The sequence below is a fragment of the Castor canadensis genome, chromosome 5 (genome assembly GCF_047511655.1).
Source record: "Castor canadensis chromosome 5, mCasCan1.hap1v2, whole genome shotgun sequence".
NCBI classification, from domain to species: Eukaryota; Metazoa; Chordata; class Mammalia; order Rodentia; family Castoridae; genus Castor; species Castor canadensis.
The window spans coordinates 136,069,106-136,082,695 of record NC_133390.1 but is presented as its reverse complement, the minus strand read 5'-3'; the positions used below and the strand labels follow the sequence as shown (position 1 = coordinate 136,082,695).

Here is a 13,590-nt window from a genome sequence, read left to right as displayed (position 1 = left end):
ATGTGCATACAAGGCTTGGGTCATTTCTCCCCCCTGCCCCCACCCCCTCCCTTACCACCCACTCTGCCCCCTCCCTCTCCCACCCACCCCCTCAATACCCAGCAGAAACTATTTTGCCCTTATTTCTAATTTTGTTGTAGAGAGAGTATAAGCAATAATAGGAAGGAACAAGGGTTTTTGCTGGTTGAGATAAGGATAGCTATACAGGGCATTGACTCACATTGACTTCCTGTGCTGTGTTACCTTCTAGGTTAATTCTTTTTGATCTAACCGTTCTCTAGTTCCTGGTACCAACATGTTCTTTATCAGCTCTCTTTTCCTCTTGCTCTTCCATTTACTTCTGTCCATAATGGTACCCAATTAGAAAAAGAATTAGCCAGTATTTCTCAAGATGATAGTTATAAGGAATTTCTGAGTTTACTGCATTGAGTAAACTTTGAAAGATCTGAAAAGAGGTTTGAGTAGCAAGGGTGAAAACATATGTTCACCATTAAGCTGCTTTCTTCTATCCCTTGTGTATTAGTTTACTTTGTATTACTTTAATGAAATAGCTGAAGCAGACTACATAGAAAGAAAAGAGGTTTATTTTGGCTCAGTTCTTGGAGGTACATGATCAAGGGTGATGACTTTCTTGCTGGTAGCATCCCAAAGTAGTGCAGGGCATCCTAAGGCAAGAAAACAAGGAACATTGTTTTTTCTCTTTCTTCTTATAAAGTCACCAGTATTCAATCATGAAGGTTCCACTCTAATCCTAATCACTCCCAGAGCACCCTCATCCAACACCACAGTCGATAGAAGTTTCCACCTTTTTTTAACTCGAGGTCTTACTATGTTGCCCAGGCTGTACTTACACTTGAACTCTTGGGCATAACTATGAAAATGAAAGGAGTGTTCAAAAATCATCTTGCATATTACTTTAGGAAATGTTTCCCTAGATCAGTGGTTCTCAACTTTTAGGGACTCATAGGCATGTAAATCTGTAATCGCAATGTTCCCACTCCCCAGAAAATTACTCAGTATAAGGTTCATGTAAACCTTGTTCCACAGTCTTTAGAGTCCATCCTGCAGGATCCTGCTATGGTAAGAGAAAGAAAGAAACCCAAGAGTTCTTTTGTCAGCATCACACCAGAGGTAGAGAATTTTACACTCTTAGGGTTCTACAATTCTATAGCTGTTGGTTGGTCTGTCTTTGGAAAAAGACAACTCTTGTTTGTCTACACCGGTATATTTCAAATGTTGATGTCCCCTCTCCATTGTTAGTATTTTGGGTAAATAGCTTTTCATTTTCCATTGTTGTAGCTGTTATTAGATATAAGTTAGTGTTTACTTTGTATTTATTTTTTCTTTCCTGTTTTAATGAGATATGTGTAGTGTCAGTTCTAAACTTTGTAAACATTGAAAATCCCTAATCCTGCCACCTTGAAGTCCTAAATTCCTGATTGAGAAGCACAAAAATCAGTGGTCATTCTATTCTGAATTAAATAGCATTAAGCATCACCTCAACTAACAGCATAAGTGCGTGTGCAACTTGTAGTTCGCATCATGTGCAGGAGAGTTGTTAAGAGAACATAGTCCTTGGCTTTACTCTTCACTCTTGACAACCCTGTGAACTTGGACAGGTTTTGGTCAGTGCTGGTTCCTGTTGCTGAAATGTTAGACAGTGTGAACACGTATTTTACAGAATTTCCCGGCTAAATTAGTTTCAGTTATTAAGCACTTAAAACAGTGCCTTACATATACTAAAGTACTATGCTGGTATTAAGTAAATGAAGTTCAGCTTTCCTTTTTATAGAATAATTTGGTCAGAAAGTTTTAGTAAAATTGAAATCTAATCAGTCTTTTAAAATGTTTTTAGTGTCATAAATATTTTCTCCATATATTATAAAATTATACTCAAAAGAGGCATTTGGTCAAACTGCCAATTCCTTATCGAGTGTCTACTGTTAGTGTTTCTTATTGTTAGTCTTTGATTTGTCTTTAATGTGTCAGTTTTTGGCTGATGAGCAGTTGTTCTGGTACTGATAACTTGTTGGAGTCAAGTACAGCCCTGAGTACTCAGTATGAATAAAGTATTTCATACTGTAGCCCAGAGAACCTGATATGTGACTTCTCTTCATTATGGTTGGTAAACTTATCAATTAGCTGCATTTGAAAAGTGATTTTGATTAGTGCAATCAGTAAACATAGAATCTTTCTGTGATTGCCATGCTGATTAGGTAAATTGTCACTTGAGAAGCTGTTGGCAAAGCCTTGGTTTATGTGGCCTTAGAGCTCTGGAAAAGAGATAAGTTTTTAAAGACCAAAGGAAAAAATTGTCATTTTTTTTTCCTCTCGCTTGTACCTTCTGAAGTGCAATTCACTATCTCACAATTTTTTTCTCCCACTCAAATGGATTTTCCGTTAGAGCCATACAAATGAATGATAATAAGTTTGTTTTACCATCTACTTCATTACTTATCAGCCAGAAAATATTTCTGCTTTATGAATACTTAAGGACTATACATGTTACTGAGAGCCACATGCAGAAATTTGTTTAAAGGTAGCCTTGAAGTTTTTCTTCGCTCCTTTTTTTTTTTTTTTTGGATTGAAAGCAAGGAATGTTTTTAATAATTATATGATAGAATTTTTTTAAAGTTTTAGAAAATTTGCTTAGATTTTAACAAAATATATCTTTGCGTTATGGCTGAGTATATGTGCAAAAACATTGTTCTGGAGGTGAGAAACGGCAAATGCAAAACAGAGGGAAGCAGTGGATATAGTAAAAGTGGTGGAACGGGAGCTCTTGTTGCTATTTTCTAGCACTTGGAGGTAGATCATTAAAAAAAGTTCACCTTTCTCCCCCGCATTATGCTTAGTGAACTTTGCATTCCAGTTCTACTTGAAGTATTCTGCTTAATCTAACGTGAGGTGTTTGAATTGAATGCTTATGTATTGCTGGTAGTGATTGCTTTCCTTCCATTTGCACTGCTTCTAGGAGAAAATATGTACTTTTTTCTGCTTTTATTTTTCATAAAACATTAGGTTAAAAGTTTTGGAAGGTTTCTCTTAATATATGTATGTCTTTTCTTCTTTTGACTTTAACCATATGACAGATCCAGTAGAGAGCATGCATTCTGTGACTATAAAAAGACACCATAGAACCAGAATCACAGAATTAAGTCTTAATGATGAAAAGGAATGTATTTCCAGAGTGATCATGGTAATTTTGGAGCATGTGAATTTTTTTTGTCATATTAGCTAATTTTGTATATATAAAGGCACTAAAATACAAGAGTTCTGAGAACATTGTAACTGATTCTCACCAAATTAATTTTTGTACACCAATGAGCTTCAAGTTTAACAAACTAATTATTAGAGAAGGCACAAATGTTGATTTTTACTTTCAGTGAGTTGCTTTCTCATAAATAAGTTTATTGAAAATTACATATATTTAATAAATATCTTAGGTTTTCTCATAGAAAGAACCACACAAATGATTGCTGCTCCTTGTAAGAATTTCTGGATTTCATCTCTTCTAGTTGTGAATTTCTGGTAGTTTTTAGTCTTTAGTAGTGATTTACTTTGGGAGGACATTTCTTCTCACATTTTCTGTGGATTGCATGATAATTGGTTTCCTGAATTCCCACTCGGGTTTTGAACATGCATTACATATCCGATGACCAGCGTGATGCTTCCTCAGGGTTAATTCTCAGTTTGACCGCTAGTAGTTTGATTTTTAAAAGATTAGAAAAAGGAATTTAATTCAAATTGACTAAAGGTACCACCTTTCTTTCAACTCAAAATGAGATTCTGCCTGGAAATAACAGTTGGGGAGGGCATGCTGCTCCTTTCTGAGAGTCATCTTGGGCTTGGCTGCTGAAACTTCATGCAAACAGCCACTTCCTTGTGGCCCACCACTCACATTCAGATGGAGAGGAAGCCCAGAGCAGAGGTAGCCAGTTGTGTTACAGTACAGTCATTATGAGCTGCTACAAACTTCATTCAATCCATGTTCTCCTTTGTGGGAGTCTAAAGCACAGTTCTAACTCCTCCCTTCCCTCCCACCTTTTTTTTTAAAACCCAGATTACCTTTTTTGGTTCTTAACCAGAGATAAGCTTTCATCATTCCTTTAGGAAAGTAATTTTGAAAAGCATGTTTCTAGTTTGTGTTTCCATTGAAATGTGAGCCTGAATACATTATGGTAAGCCTTGTTGTCCTTGGTCTCGGGAGTCTGGAGGAGGTTACTGTCCTTACACAGTGAACTCATTAGACAACTTGTAGAACCAGCTGTTTTAATTAGGTCACAGCAGACCTCACCAAAGGCAGAGAGGTGACTGCAAGGCTGGAGCCAGGAGCTGGGGTTGGTTGATACTGACCTCCTGATCTGTGGAATGAATATCCTGACTGGCCTGGCCAGCTGTTATGAGTTCTGTTCCTTCCCCCTGCTCCCCCCGACCCCAGGCCCCCCTGTCAATTTAATGGTCAGTTTATGTAGAAGAGCAGCAGCCATTTAATTGTTTCTTCTAGTTAGATGTTGCTAGTTCAGCTTTGTGTTAAAGGGGAAAGGTTTGGCTATCAGGAAACAATAGAAAAGTGGGTGGTCCCGTCTTTAACATGTCTTCCTGGTTTGTGTTGGAAAGATTGTGTGCTCTCTGCTTTGTTAGAGCAGTTTGCACATTTATGAGGAAAATTTCAGGATTTCTATTAAAGTTACATTTGTTCGATGTATATTTATCTTTATTCACACATACCTACAGTGGGTGAAACAGAAATGTGTGAGTTTAATGGCCAGCGTTCCCAAAGCTATGTTTTGTTAAGGAAAAATTAAAAAATTTGCTGATCCTCTTTAATTTTTATTAGTTGTGTGGGTGTGTGTGAGAGAGAGAGAGAGAGAGATTATGGTACTAGTTTACATTCTAAGATAATTTTTTTCTAGTAACTATTAATTATAACATGGGGGTAGGTGAATAGTGATTACTTTTTAAAATCTTCTATTAACCCTTCCCTGTTTCTTTTCCAGATATGAGGCCCCAGGATTCCTGGCGAGGCCCTCCTCCTCTTTTCCAGCAACAAAGATTTGACAGGTAATACTAAAGCAAACATGGCTTTAAATATTTTCCCACATCAACATTTGGGGATTGTTGGCTGCTTAGAAATCAGATACCCTTTCTTTCTCCCACCAAAACCAATTTTTTTCTTGCATCTGTCCTTTAGGGGAAATATGTATGTATGTATATATATATATATATATATATATATATGTCAGTTTGAATTAAATTATACTCATGTTTATATACTTTCTTTGGTTCTTGGCCTTTATTTTATTGAAGCTTTTGAGATACCCTGAAAAATGCAACACAGAGAGCTTAAAATTGTTGTTAGGTTTTAGTCAAGCTAAACAAATTTCTTTTTAGCAGGGTTGTGCAGCTTAATGAGGCATAACTAATGGTGTTCCACTTTATCATTTCTGTGCCGGCAATGCAGCATTAGTACAGACCAGCCATTGATTCTTGCTACAAACCTCTTGAAGTCCTAATCAGCTTCTTTGGTACAACTTTTTCAGAGCTGACAAGCCTATTGTAGGGCAGTGTCACTGTAGGTCAGTAGTTATTAGTTGCCACTGAAAACAGTTTCTTTAACTACTTAAGACTGAACTGAATTAAACGCAGAAGGGACTCAGAAGAGGATTATGGGATCTGCAGTCTAATAAGTACCATGGACTAGGAAGAATGTGACATGGTTTAATAACAGGGGATGTTTGACATGCGTTCTTTCATTGATAAGTTGTGTGCTTCTAAGTTAGATGGACTCTCCATGACAAGATAGCTAGGCATATTATGAATAATTATATTAGTATCTGTAGAATAATTTTTAAAGGGGAGCTAAATGTGTCATCTCATGCTAGTTTTACCAACATCAGTAAATGCAAAAATAAATGGAGCCCCATCTCAGTAACACTGCTTTTTTCACCTTCCCTTCCAATCCTGTTTTACCTTGCTATTTTAGCATTCTCTGATCTGTTCATATCTGAGTGCATAAAGCATATTTACAAATAGGTTTATAAATGCTGCTCTCCTGTTAAGAAAACTGTATCTAAAGACTCAAATTTCATTTTATTGTTTTTGTCGAGAAGATCAAAAGAATTATGTTAGTTAGTTTTTTATAGCATGAGCTACTTAATGCAAGGTATGCTTTAAATTTAATACGACTGATAATGTGTATGTTTATGTTTTGTTTTCAGTATGATTGCTCAGAGCACATGATATGTGCTGTTTCATTTTTGTCAAAGTAGCACCATTTTTAAGGAAGGAATAAATTTTTCTGAGTTATAGACTTAGTTTTAAGTAATTAGAACTCTATTAATAATTTTTCATGAACATGATTTCATATATTCCTCCCTGCAACCCTTTGAAGTAGTTCCTGTTATTTGTACAGTTTTACAGATGAAGAAACTGAGGTGCAAAGCTTACCTGAGGTCATTCTTTCATACTATTCTTTACCAAGACTTTTCACTAGACCAGAACTCCTCAGAATATTTACTCTGAGTGTAATACAAAGCCACAGGGACTTCAAAGGAAGTAAAGACTCTGCTCCACTTCTGAGGCGCTCTTTATTCAGTCTCAGCAGCTTTCCTTCTTCTGTACACATGAGGATCATCTTTATTCCTTTCCTTGCCCCGCTATTCATCATTTTTTTATTCTTAGTCTACCCTTCCAAGTGTTGATATTATCCTGACTAAGTTTTTGAACCTAGCAGGTTAGGGTTTTTTGTTTTTTGTTGTTGTTTGTTCATTTTTTTGTAGTACTGAAGATTGAACTCAGGGCCTTCCCTTGCTAAGCAAGTACTTTACCACCTGAGCCATGCCTCCAGTCCTTGTAGGTTATTTTTTTATTTAGTCTTAGGTACTGAAAACCATGTCTGAAAGCAGAAGCTAAGCATAAACATTAATAGAATTCTGTCTTTCAAGCCTTAAATCATGGTCATTTAAGAAATAATCATTTTAATGATGGGACATGGTACTGTGTACCATCATAGCTACATGGGAGGTGACAGATACAGGATTGCAGCCCCAGGCCAGCTGGCAGGGGGGTGATGGGGACATAAGACCCTACCCCAAAAATAACTAAAGCAAAAAAGGGCTGCGGATATGGTTCAAATGGTAGAATGCCTGCCTAGCAAGTATCAAGCCATGAGTTCAAACTCCAATACCAGCCATAAAAGAAAGGGAAAAGAAAGAAATACACCATTTTATTTTGAAAGAAACTGAATTCTGCTGTCTTAAGCTTCTCCATTAGCTAATAAGTAGGTATAGCTAATAAATAGGTATATAACATTATTTGTTTTTATAGCAGTAGCCAATCTAGTCATTCAGACTTTACGAGACACATAGAAAAGCTGTTTTGACTTTGCCAAGACGTTACAAGTAAGTAGTGGAATTATTATGAGAGCCAAGTTTTACTGATCCTTGGTTCAGTGTATTTTCACTACACTATTCCCAGTGTTTTTGAGAATCCTTTTAGAAAAGAAAACTGAATGTATCTTGTTTCCTAAATCATAGTGTGATTTTGTGAATTATTTCCTACTTTGGAATAGTATTTGTAATCTGTATATTCCTTTGATTAAAAAATGCAGCCAGAGACCAGGTGCTCATGTCTGTAATCATAGCTACTTGGGAGACTAAGATCAGAAGGATCGAGGTTCAAGGCCAGCCTGGGCAAATATAGTTCTCAAAACTCCATCTTCAAAATAACCACAGCAAAATGGGCTAGAGGTTTGACTCAAGCAGTAAAGTGCTTTGTAATTACAAAGCCCTGAGTTCAAATGTTAGTCACATCCAAAAAAATGCTGCTGGAGCCAAGCATGGTGGCATATATCTATAATCCCAGTAACTCAGGAAGCTAAGACAAGACTGTGAGTTCAAGGACAACCTGGGCTATATAGTGAGACCCTGTCTCAAAAACAAATAAATTAAAATACAATAGAAACATCCTCCCTTCTATTTCTCTACACGAAGACAGCCCTAGTGTTAATAATATCAGTACTATGCAAAGATGTCCCACATTTTGTTTCTTCTTGCCCTGTACAGGGCAGCATTTGTTTAGGTTTTAATCTGTGGCTGTTCAAATCAATTAATCATGTCAAATAGTCCAAAAACTGTGGTTAGCTATATGTATAAATTAAAACTGTCTAAAGTGGTAGACTTCACACTGTCGGCTACTTTCCAAAGCAGTAACACTAACTGCTTCAATAAAAGATGCCTAAGTTTATAGTTGCTAATTTTATTAAAAGGTCAGGTAGGTCAAGCTATGTGCTTCCATCTCAGGTGTTAAAAAACATATTTCCAAATTTCAGTTTGTTTGTATTGGTAAATTAATATAATTAATACAGAAATAGGATTACCTTGTGGGGAGTAAAGACCTTTCTGGCAATAAACAGAAGAAGGTAGGTAGTACATGCCACTGTTACTTCTTTCTGTTTAATTTGCATTGCAAATGATTTTTATCATAAAAATTAATCTTTGTCAAAAATACTGTCACTGAACAGAAAGGAAAATTGTATTTTTACAATGTTGCTTTGTTCCTAATCTGTTATTATAACAAAATCTTTTAAAGTAGTTTTACAGTGTATATTACTCATGCCAACAGTTTTCCTGAAATGCAGTTGCATGCATTTGATCATTATAAGACCAAAAAGAAAAACTGATCACAGTTAATACAATGTGTAAGTTGCAATTTGGCTTATGACTTTTGTTTAAAAGGCCATGTATTAATGAGTCTCCTTCGTCACGGTGCAAATCTTAACCCCTTACCAACCCTCACCTCTGCAGAGACCAGAGCTCTGCAAGACCTGTCTCTTGCTAAAACAGATGAGGCATTCTTGTCAGAACTTATTTGCACTACCAGTGAACCTGAAAATAATTATAAGCCCTAAATATATGCACTTTTTTCTGAGATACAGACTTTTAATTTTATTTTGAATCACAGCACATTATTAGTGCTCTAGTTTTGGCCACCCACTATAAAGTTATTCAGAGAGCTACTCTTAAGAAGGTAAGCCCCAAGTGAAAGGAAGAGAGAGGATGGGTTTAGGCTTAAATATATATAAGAAGAATATAGCCCCTAATGAGCCCAACTTCAGGCTCTTTATCCCTAAGATTTATTTTTTCCCTCTTAAGAAGCGAAAACCATATATGCTGGTTATAGCTCTTACTGGCTAGTCCAGTATCTTAGTGAATTTAAAGTTTTATTGAATTCTTCCGAACAGCACCAATGGCTCCAAAGTTTCTAATGCTGAAATACACTGGAGCATTTTGTTTCTCTGTTTATTCTAAAAGTTGAGGAAAGTGCTGGAGAGAGACTTACGTCTTTAATGGTGATCGGCTTTAGAAGGCCTATCTTTGCTACATTATATGACAGTTTTTAATTAAGTTATGATTGAATGCCTTCTACCTGTTGCTTTGCAAAATTAAAATAGGCACTTGAAGACAATTAAAACATTTCTTTCAACTAGTAATCTGGGAGAGCAAACTGGGTTATAATAGCTGTTGAATCTGTGTTCCCATGTAAACTGTACACCAAATGCCAGTCAGCCCATGCCAATTAGTGCTCATGTTGCTAGGTCACCATGGTCAATTGAAAGCTGCATCAATAGAACTTGAAAAGGTTTCCTCCCGATCAGACCTTGTGACATATTGAGCAGAATAATGGATGGGAAAAAACAGCCAAGTCCCCTACCCTGGATTCAAAATACTCAGCAGTAAGAATTCATTTGCAACCTACAATTAACTAGAAAGAATGGATTCCAAGAACAAGTCTGGACATTTTTTTAAAATAAAGCCTTATTCTCCTGTCTTGTACGTGTTTACTCTTTGGATAGCATCATAAATGTAGCCAACTTGGTGATCTTCAATTCAAATCTACAAATGACTGAAAAGGGAAATTTCACAATTAGAAATGAACGAAATATTTAAAAGTCAGACCTTCTGAATCAATTGATTTAAAACACCCTTTTAAATAAGTGCTAAACTGGGCATGAGGAACATAAAAGTCATTCTGATACTATATATTACATATGACAAATTCGGGCAAATTAGATTGTCCCAATATTTGGAGATGATACCTGCCTATCTGTTTTACTTTGTTCTGTAAAACAGGCTTGGCTTCTTATGCAAGCATGGTCTCTTTCCACAGGGGTGTTGGAGCTGAACCTCTGCTGCCATGGAACCGGATGCTCCAAAGTCAGAATGCAGCTTTTCAGCCAAACCAGTACCAGATGCTAGCCGGACCTGGTGGCTATCCACCCAGACGAGATGATCGTGGAGGGAGGCAGGTAATGCCGTGTGGGTTGTGAATGAATAGCATGCTCTTCATTTTGCATTTGAGCATTACTCTTCAGGATTCGGTATTTTCTTACCAATATTTCTGGAGAAGATAATTTACACCATAGTAACTCAGATGAACTTGTATCCATCATTAAAAAACGTATTTAAGGTAAGTAATTGTCTTACTAAACAGTACCCTGAAGATACCGAAGAATTTCCAGCCCAGAAGCCCTTTTTATCCATTGCAGTCCCTGATAATTAATACAGATGCAGTCAGTAACCAAAATACATTGGTTTTCCTTTAAGGATATTGTTCTCTAATAGAAACTAAATTGATCATAACAGTTGAATTTCCGGGAAGCTAAAAGGAAGAATCTTTATTCATCTTAGAAGTCTTCGAACTTGATTCATCACTGATATTCTTCCTCGTGGAAGGAAATTCCTCCTTGAAGACTTTTCATCTTTTTTTTTTTAACCAGAAATGTAAACAGCTATGTCATTGAATGAGTTCCATAATTCATAAATAAATTTAGTAGATGTAGGCTTCATTTTCTTCTCAATACCATCCACTTTTAGCAACATGTGAGATTGAGGTCTATTTAACATAATTTTCCCAGCAATTTGACCCCTTGGACAGTATTTACATGCTCTTTAATCAAGTCTTTGCTAGAGAATTAGGATTGGAATGCTGCAATTCAGAGTGTGTGGTGTTCATGGAGTTTGGCACCTGAAGTGGTTTTTAAATTGCTTACCTGGTGTTGCCTGCAGGCCTTTTTCAGTGCTTCACATATTAATTTTCTAATTTAGTTCTTGCCATGTATCCCTTTTAATGTAAGAACTCTGACAACTAAGCAAAATCTTTCTTTACCCTTTTTAAATATATTTTTTCAAAAGTCTCTGTCAACTTTATAAGAAAGTAATCATCTTAGTTGCAAATAATTTTCCTTTTGAGAGGATTTCATTAAAATCATTTCATAGAATTTTACTTTGAATTTTTTCAGCCCAACACCTCTAAAAAGCTACACCAGTCAATTGAGGCTGTCTGTTGTACTAATGTGTAGATGGCACTAGGCAGTTTACACAACAACATTTTTGAAATGAGGACATCATTATAATTGGAAGAAACCTTAGAGAGTGGTCAGTCTAGACCTTATTTTCCAAGTCAGGAACTGAAACCGTATACAGTTTAGCAGCAGAGCTGGAGACTAGCTACCTGCACTGCTAACCCTAATTCATCTTCTAATTACCTTTTGTGGAGGAAATCTTCCCTTTCAAGGAACTCTGCTGTTACAGGAGGTTAAATTCTGTTTTACTTAGAAGATACAAACCAGTTGGTAAATTTATGATTCTTTTTGGTCTTTTGCAAATATGCTCATTCCTTTTTTTTTCTGTCTCATTTCCACTGAGATAGTTTTTATTAAATCACAATTATTGAAGCACTATTAAGTTGCAGTTCATTGTTATATAGAATCGTGCCTTCATTATATTTTTAGTGAAGTTTATGTGACCAAACAAGGCCTTAGCCTACATTGTGGCTTTGAGGGTCTTGTGTGTACTGTAATTAAACTACCAAAAGTGCTCTGAATGGCAGAATGGAGGGTTGGTTGTTCCATTTTAGAACCCTAGAGGACTATAAAGGGGTCTCCTGGTCCTTCTCTCCTCTCTCCTCTCCCCTCCTCCCCTCTCCCTTCTCATTTCTCTCTCCCCCCTTTTTCCCTTTCCCTCTTTCCTATTCCTCTCCCTCCCTTCATTCCTTACTCCTCCTTCCCTCTAGTCCTCCTTCTCCCCCTCCCTTCTTCTTCTTCCTTCCCTTCCTCTAAGCAAGCACTCCACCATTATGCTACATCTCCAGCCCCTAAAATCGGAAGGGTTGTAACATTTATCTTGTATATACAGAGATATCATTTGCAAACCTACTAGGACATGTTATAAATGTCACCACTTACTGGTTACAGAATAACCCTAATTTATGCTTAATGCATTACTATGTATTGCTAAACACAGATATATCCCTGAAATTAATTGTTCATTAGGACTTAGCTGACTATGCAAGCCTCTTGCCTTGATTAAACAAAAATTGCTTTCCTAGTGTAATGTGTTACAGATGATGTGGGTACTTTACCACAAAGTGACTTGGATTGTTTAGAATGGTAGAAAAATTGAGAACCACTGTCTATACATATTGTTTACAGAAAACATTTCACTTTAGTTCATTTGTGTGCATTTTAGGGAATTTCGTAGGTGTGGTTGTTAAGGCTTGTTTGACCAGTTTTCAGCAATAGCCTCTGCACTAGTCTTCATCTTTGCAACAAGCTGTAGTAAAGCTCTGAATTCGAAGTATCTATTTATGGAGACTTTCCATTTGCAGTATGTTAAGACATACTTGGCTTTCTTATGAGGTGCTTTTCCAGAGATGTAAAAATCAATTTCTTTGCAAGGATATTAATCCAGAAGACAAACTCTTTCTTTTGTTTATTTTCAGGGATATCCCAGAGAAGGAAGAAAATACCCTTTACCACCACCCTCAGGAAGATACAGTTGGAATTAAGCTTTTGTAAAGCTTTCTCAAATCCTTTCATCATTCTACAGTTTTATGCTATTTGTGGAAAGGAGATTTCTTTCTCAAGTAGTAGTTTTTAATAAAACTACAGTACTTTTTGTGTATTTCTTTTAACTGTGTATATTTCTACTGATCTGATCTCACTGTTTTATGTTGCTTTCCAAAGATGTGTGTTGCATAATACAGTGAATCTGAATTTATTATTGCTTGTAAACAAATTGAACAGAATTAGGAGTACTGTTTTTTTCATTATGGTTAAAAATTGTACCAGCTGTGAATTTCAAAACACAGTGTATTCTAGATCATCTAAGATCCATGCTGATTTTTAATGTGCAAGAATTAGGTATGAACATTTGAGCTGGAACCCTCAATAAATTAGAGTATATATTGTTCAATATTTCAGAAACATTTCATTAATGTACTTGTCTTACAGAAATTTCTGAACTTCAGTAAAAAAAAGAATAAAAATAAACTTTAAGAACACTGGTCTCTTGTGTTATTCTTTCACAATGTTTTAACTGAATCTCCCCCCTTCCCCTCCCAATGGGGTTTGAACTCAGGGTTTTGCACTTAGCTGCACTTCCAACCCTTAATTTTGAGGTACAGTCTCACTTTTTGTCCAGACTATTTATGCTTCCCCCAGTTAACTGGGATGACAGTTGCACAACACCACTCTTAGCCTTTTCTGTTGAAATGGGGTCTTGTGAACGTTTTGCTTAGGCTGGCCTG

General features: G+C 36.4%; 1 protein-coding gene across 3 annotated transcripts in view; it reads left to right on the top strand.

The window, feature by feature from the left end:
* Xrn2 (5'-3' exoribonuclease 2) overlaps positions 1-13,344 on the top strand; it is a 71,809-nt gene extending 58,465 nt beyond the window's left edge. For all 3 annotated transcript variants that reach the window (XM_074074225.1, XM_020184673.2, XM_074074224.1), the window contains 3 exons: positions 5,001-5,064; positions 10,171-10,309; positions 12,784-13,344. In XM_074074225.1, the coding sequence (XP_073930326.1) occupies positions 5,001-5,064; positions 10,171-10,309; positions 12,784-12,849 (269 nt within the window). In that variant the 3' untranslated portion in view covers positions 12,850-13,344. The remainder of the gene's footprint in view (positions 1-5,000; positions 5,065-10,170; positions 10,310-12,783) is intronic.
* Positions 13,345-13,590: the final 246 nt, after the last annotated feature.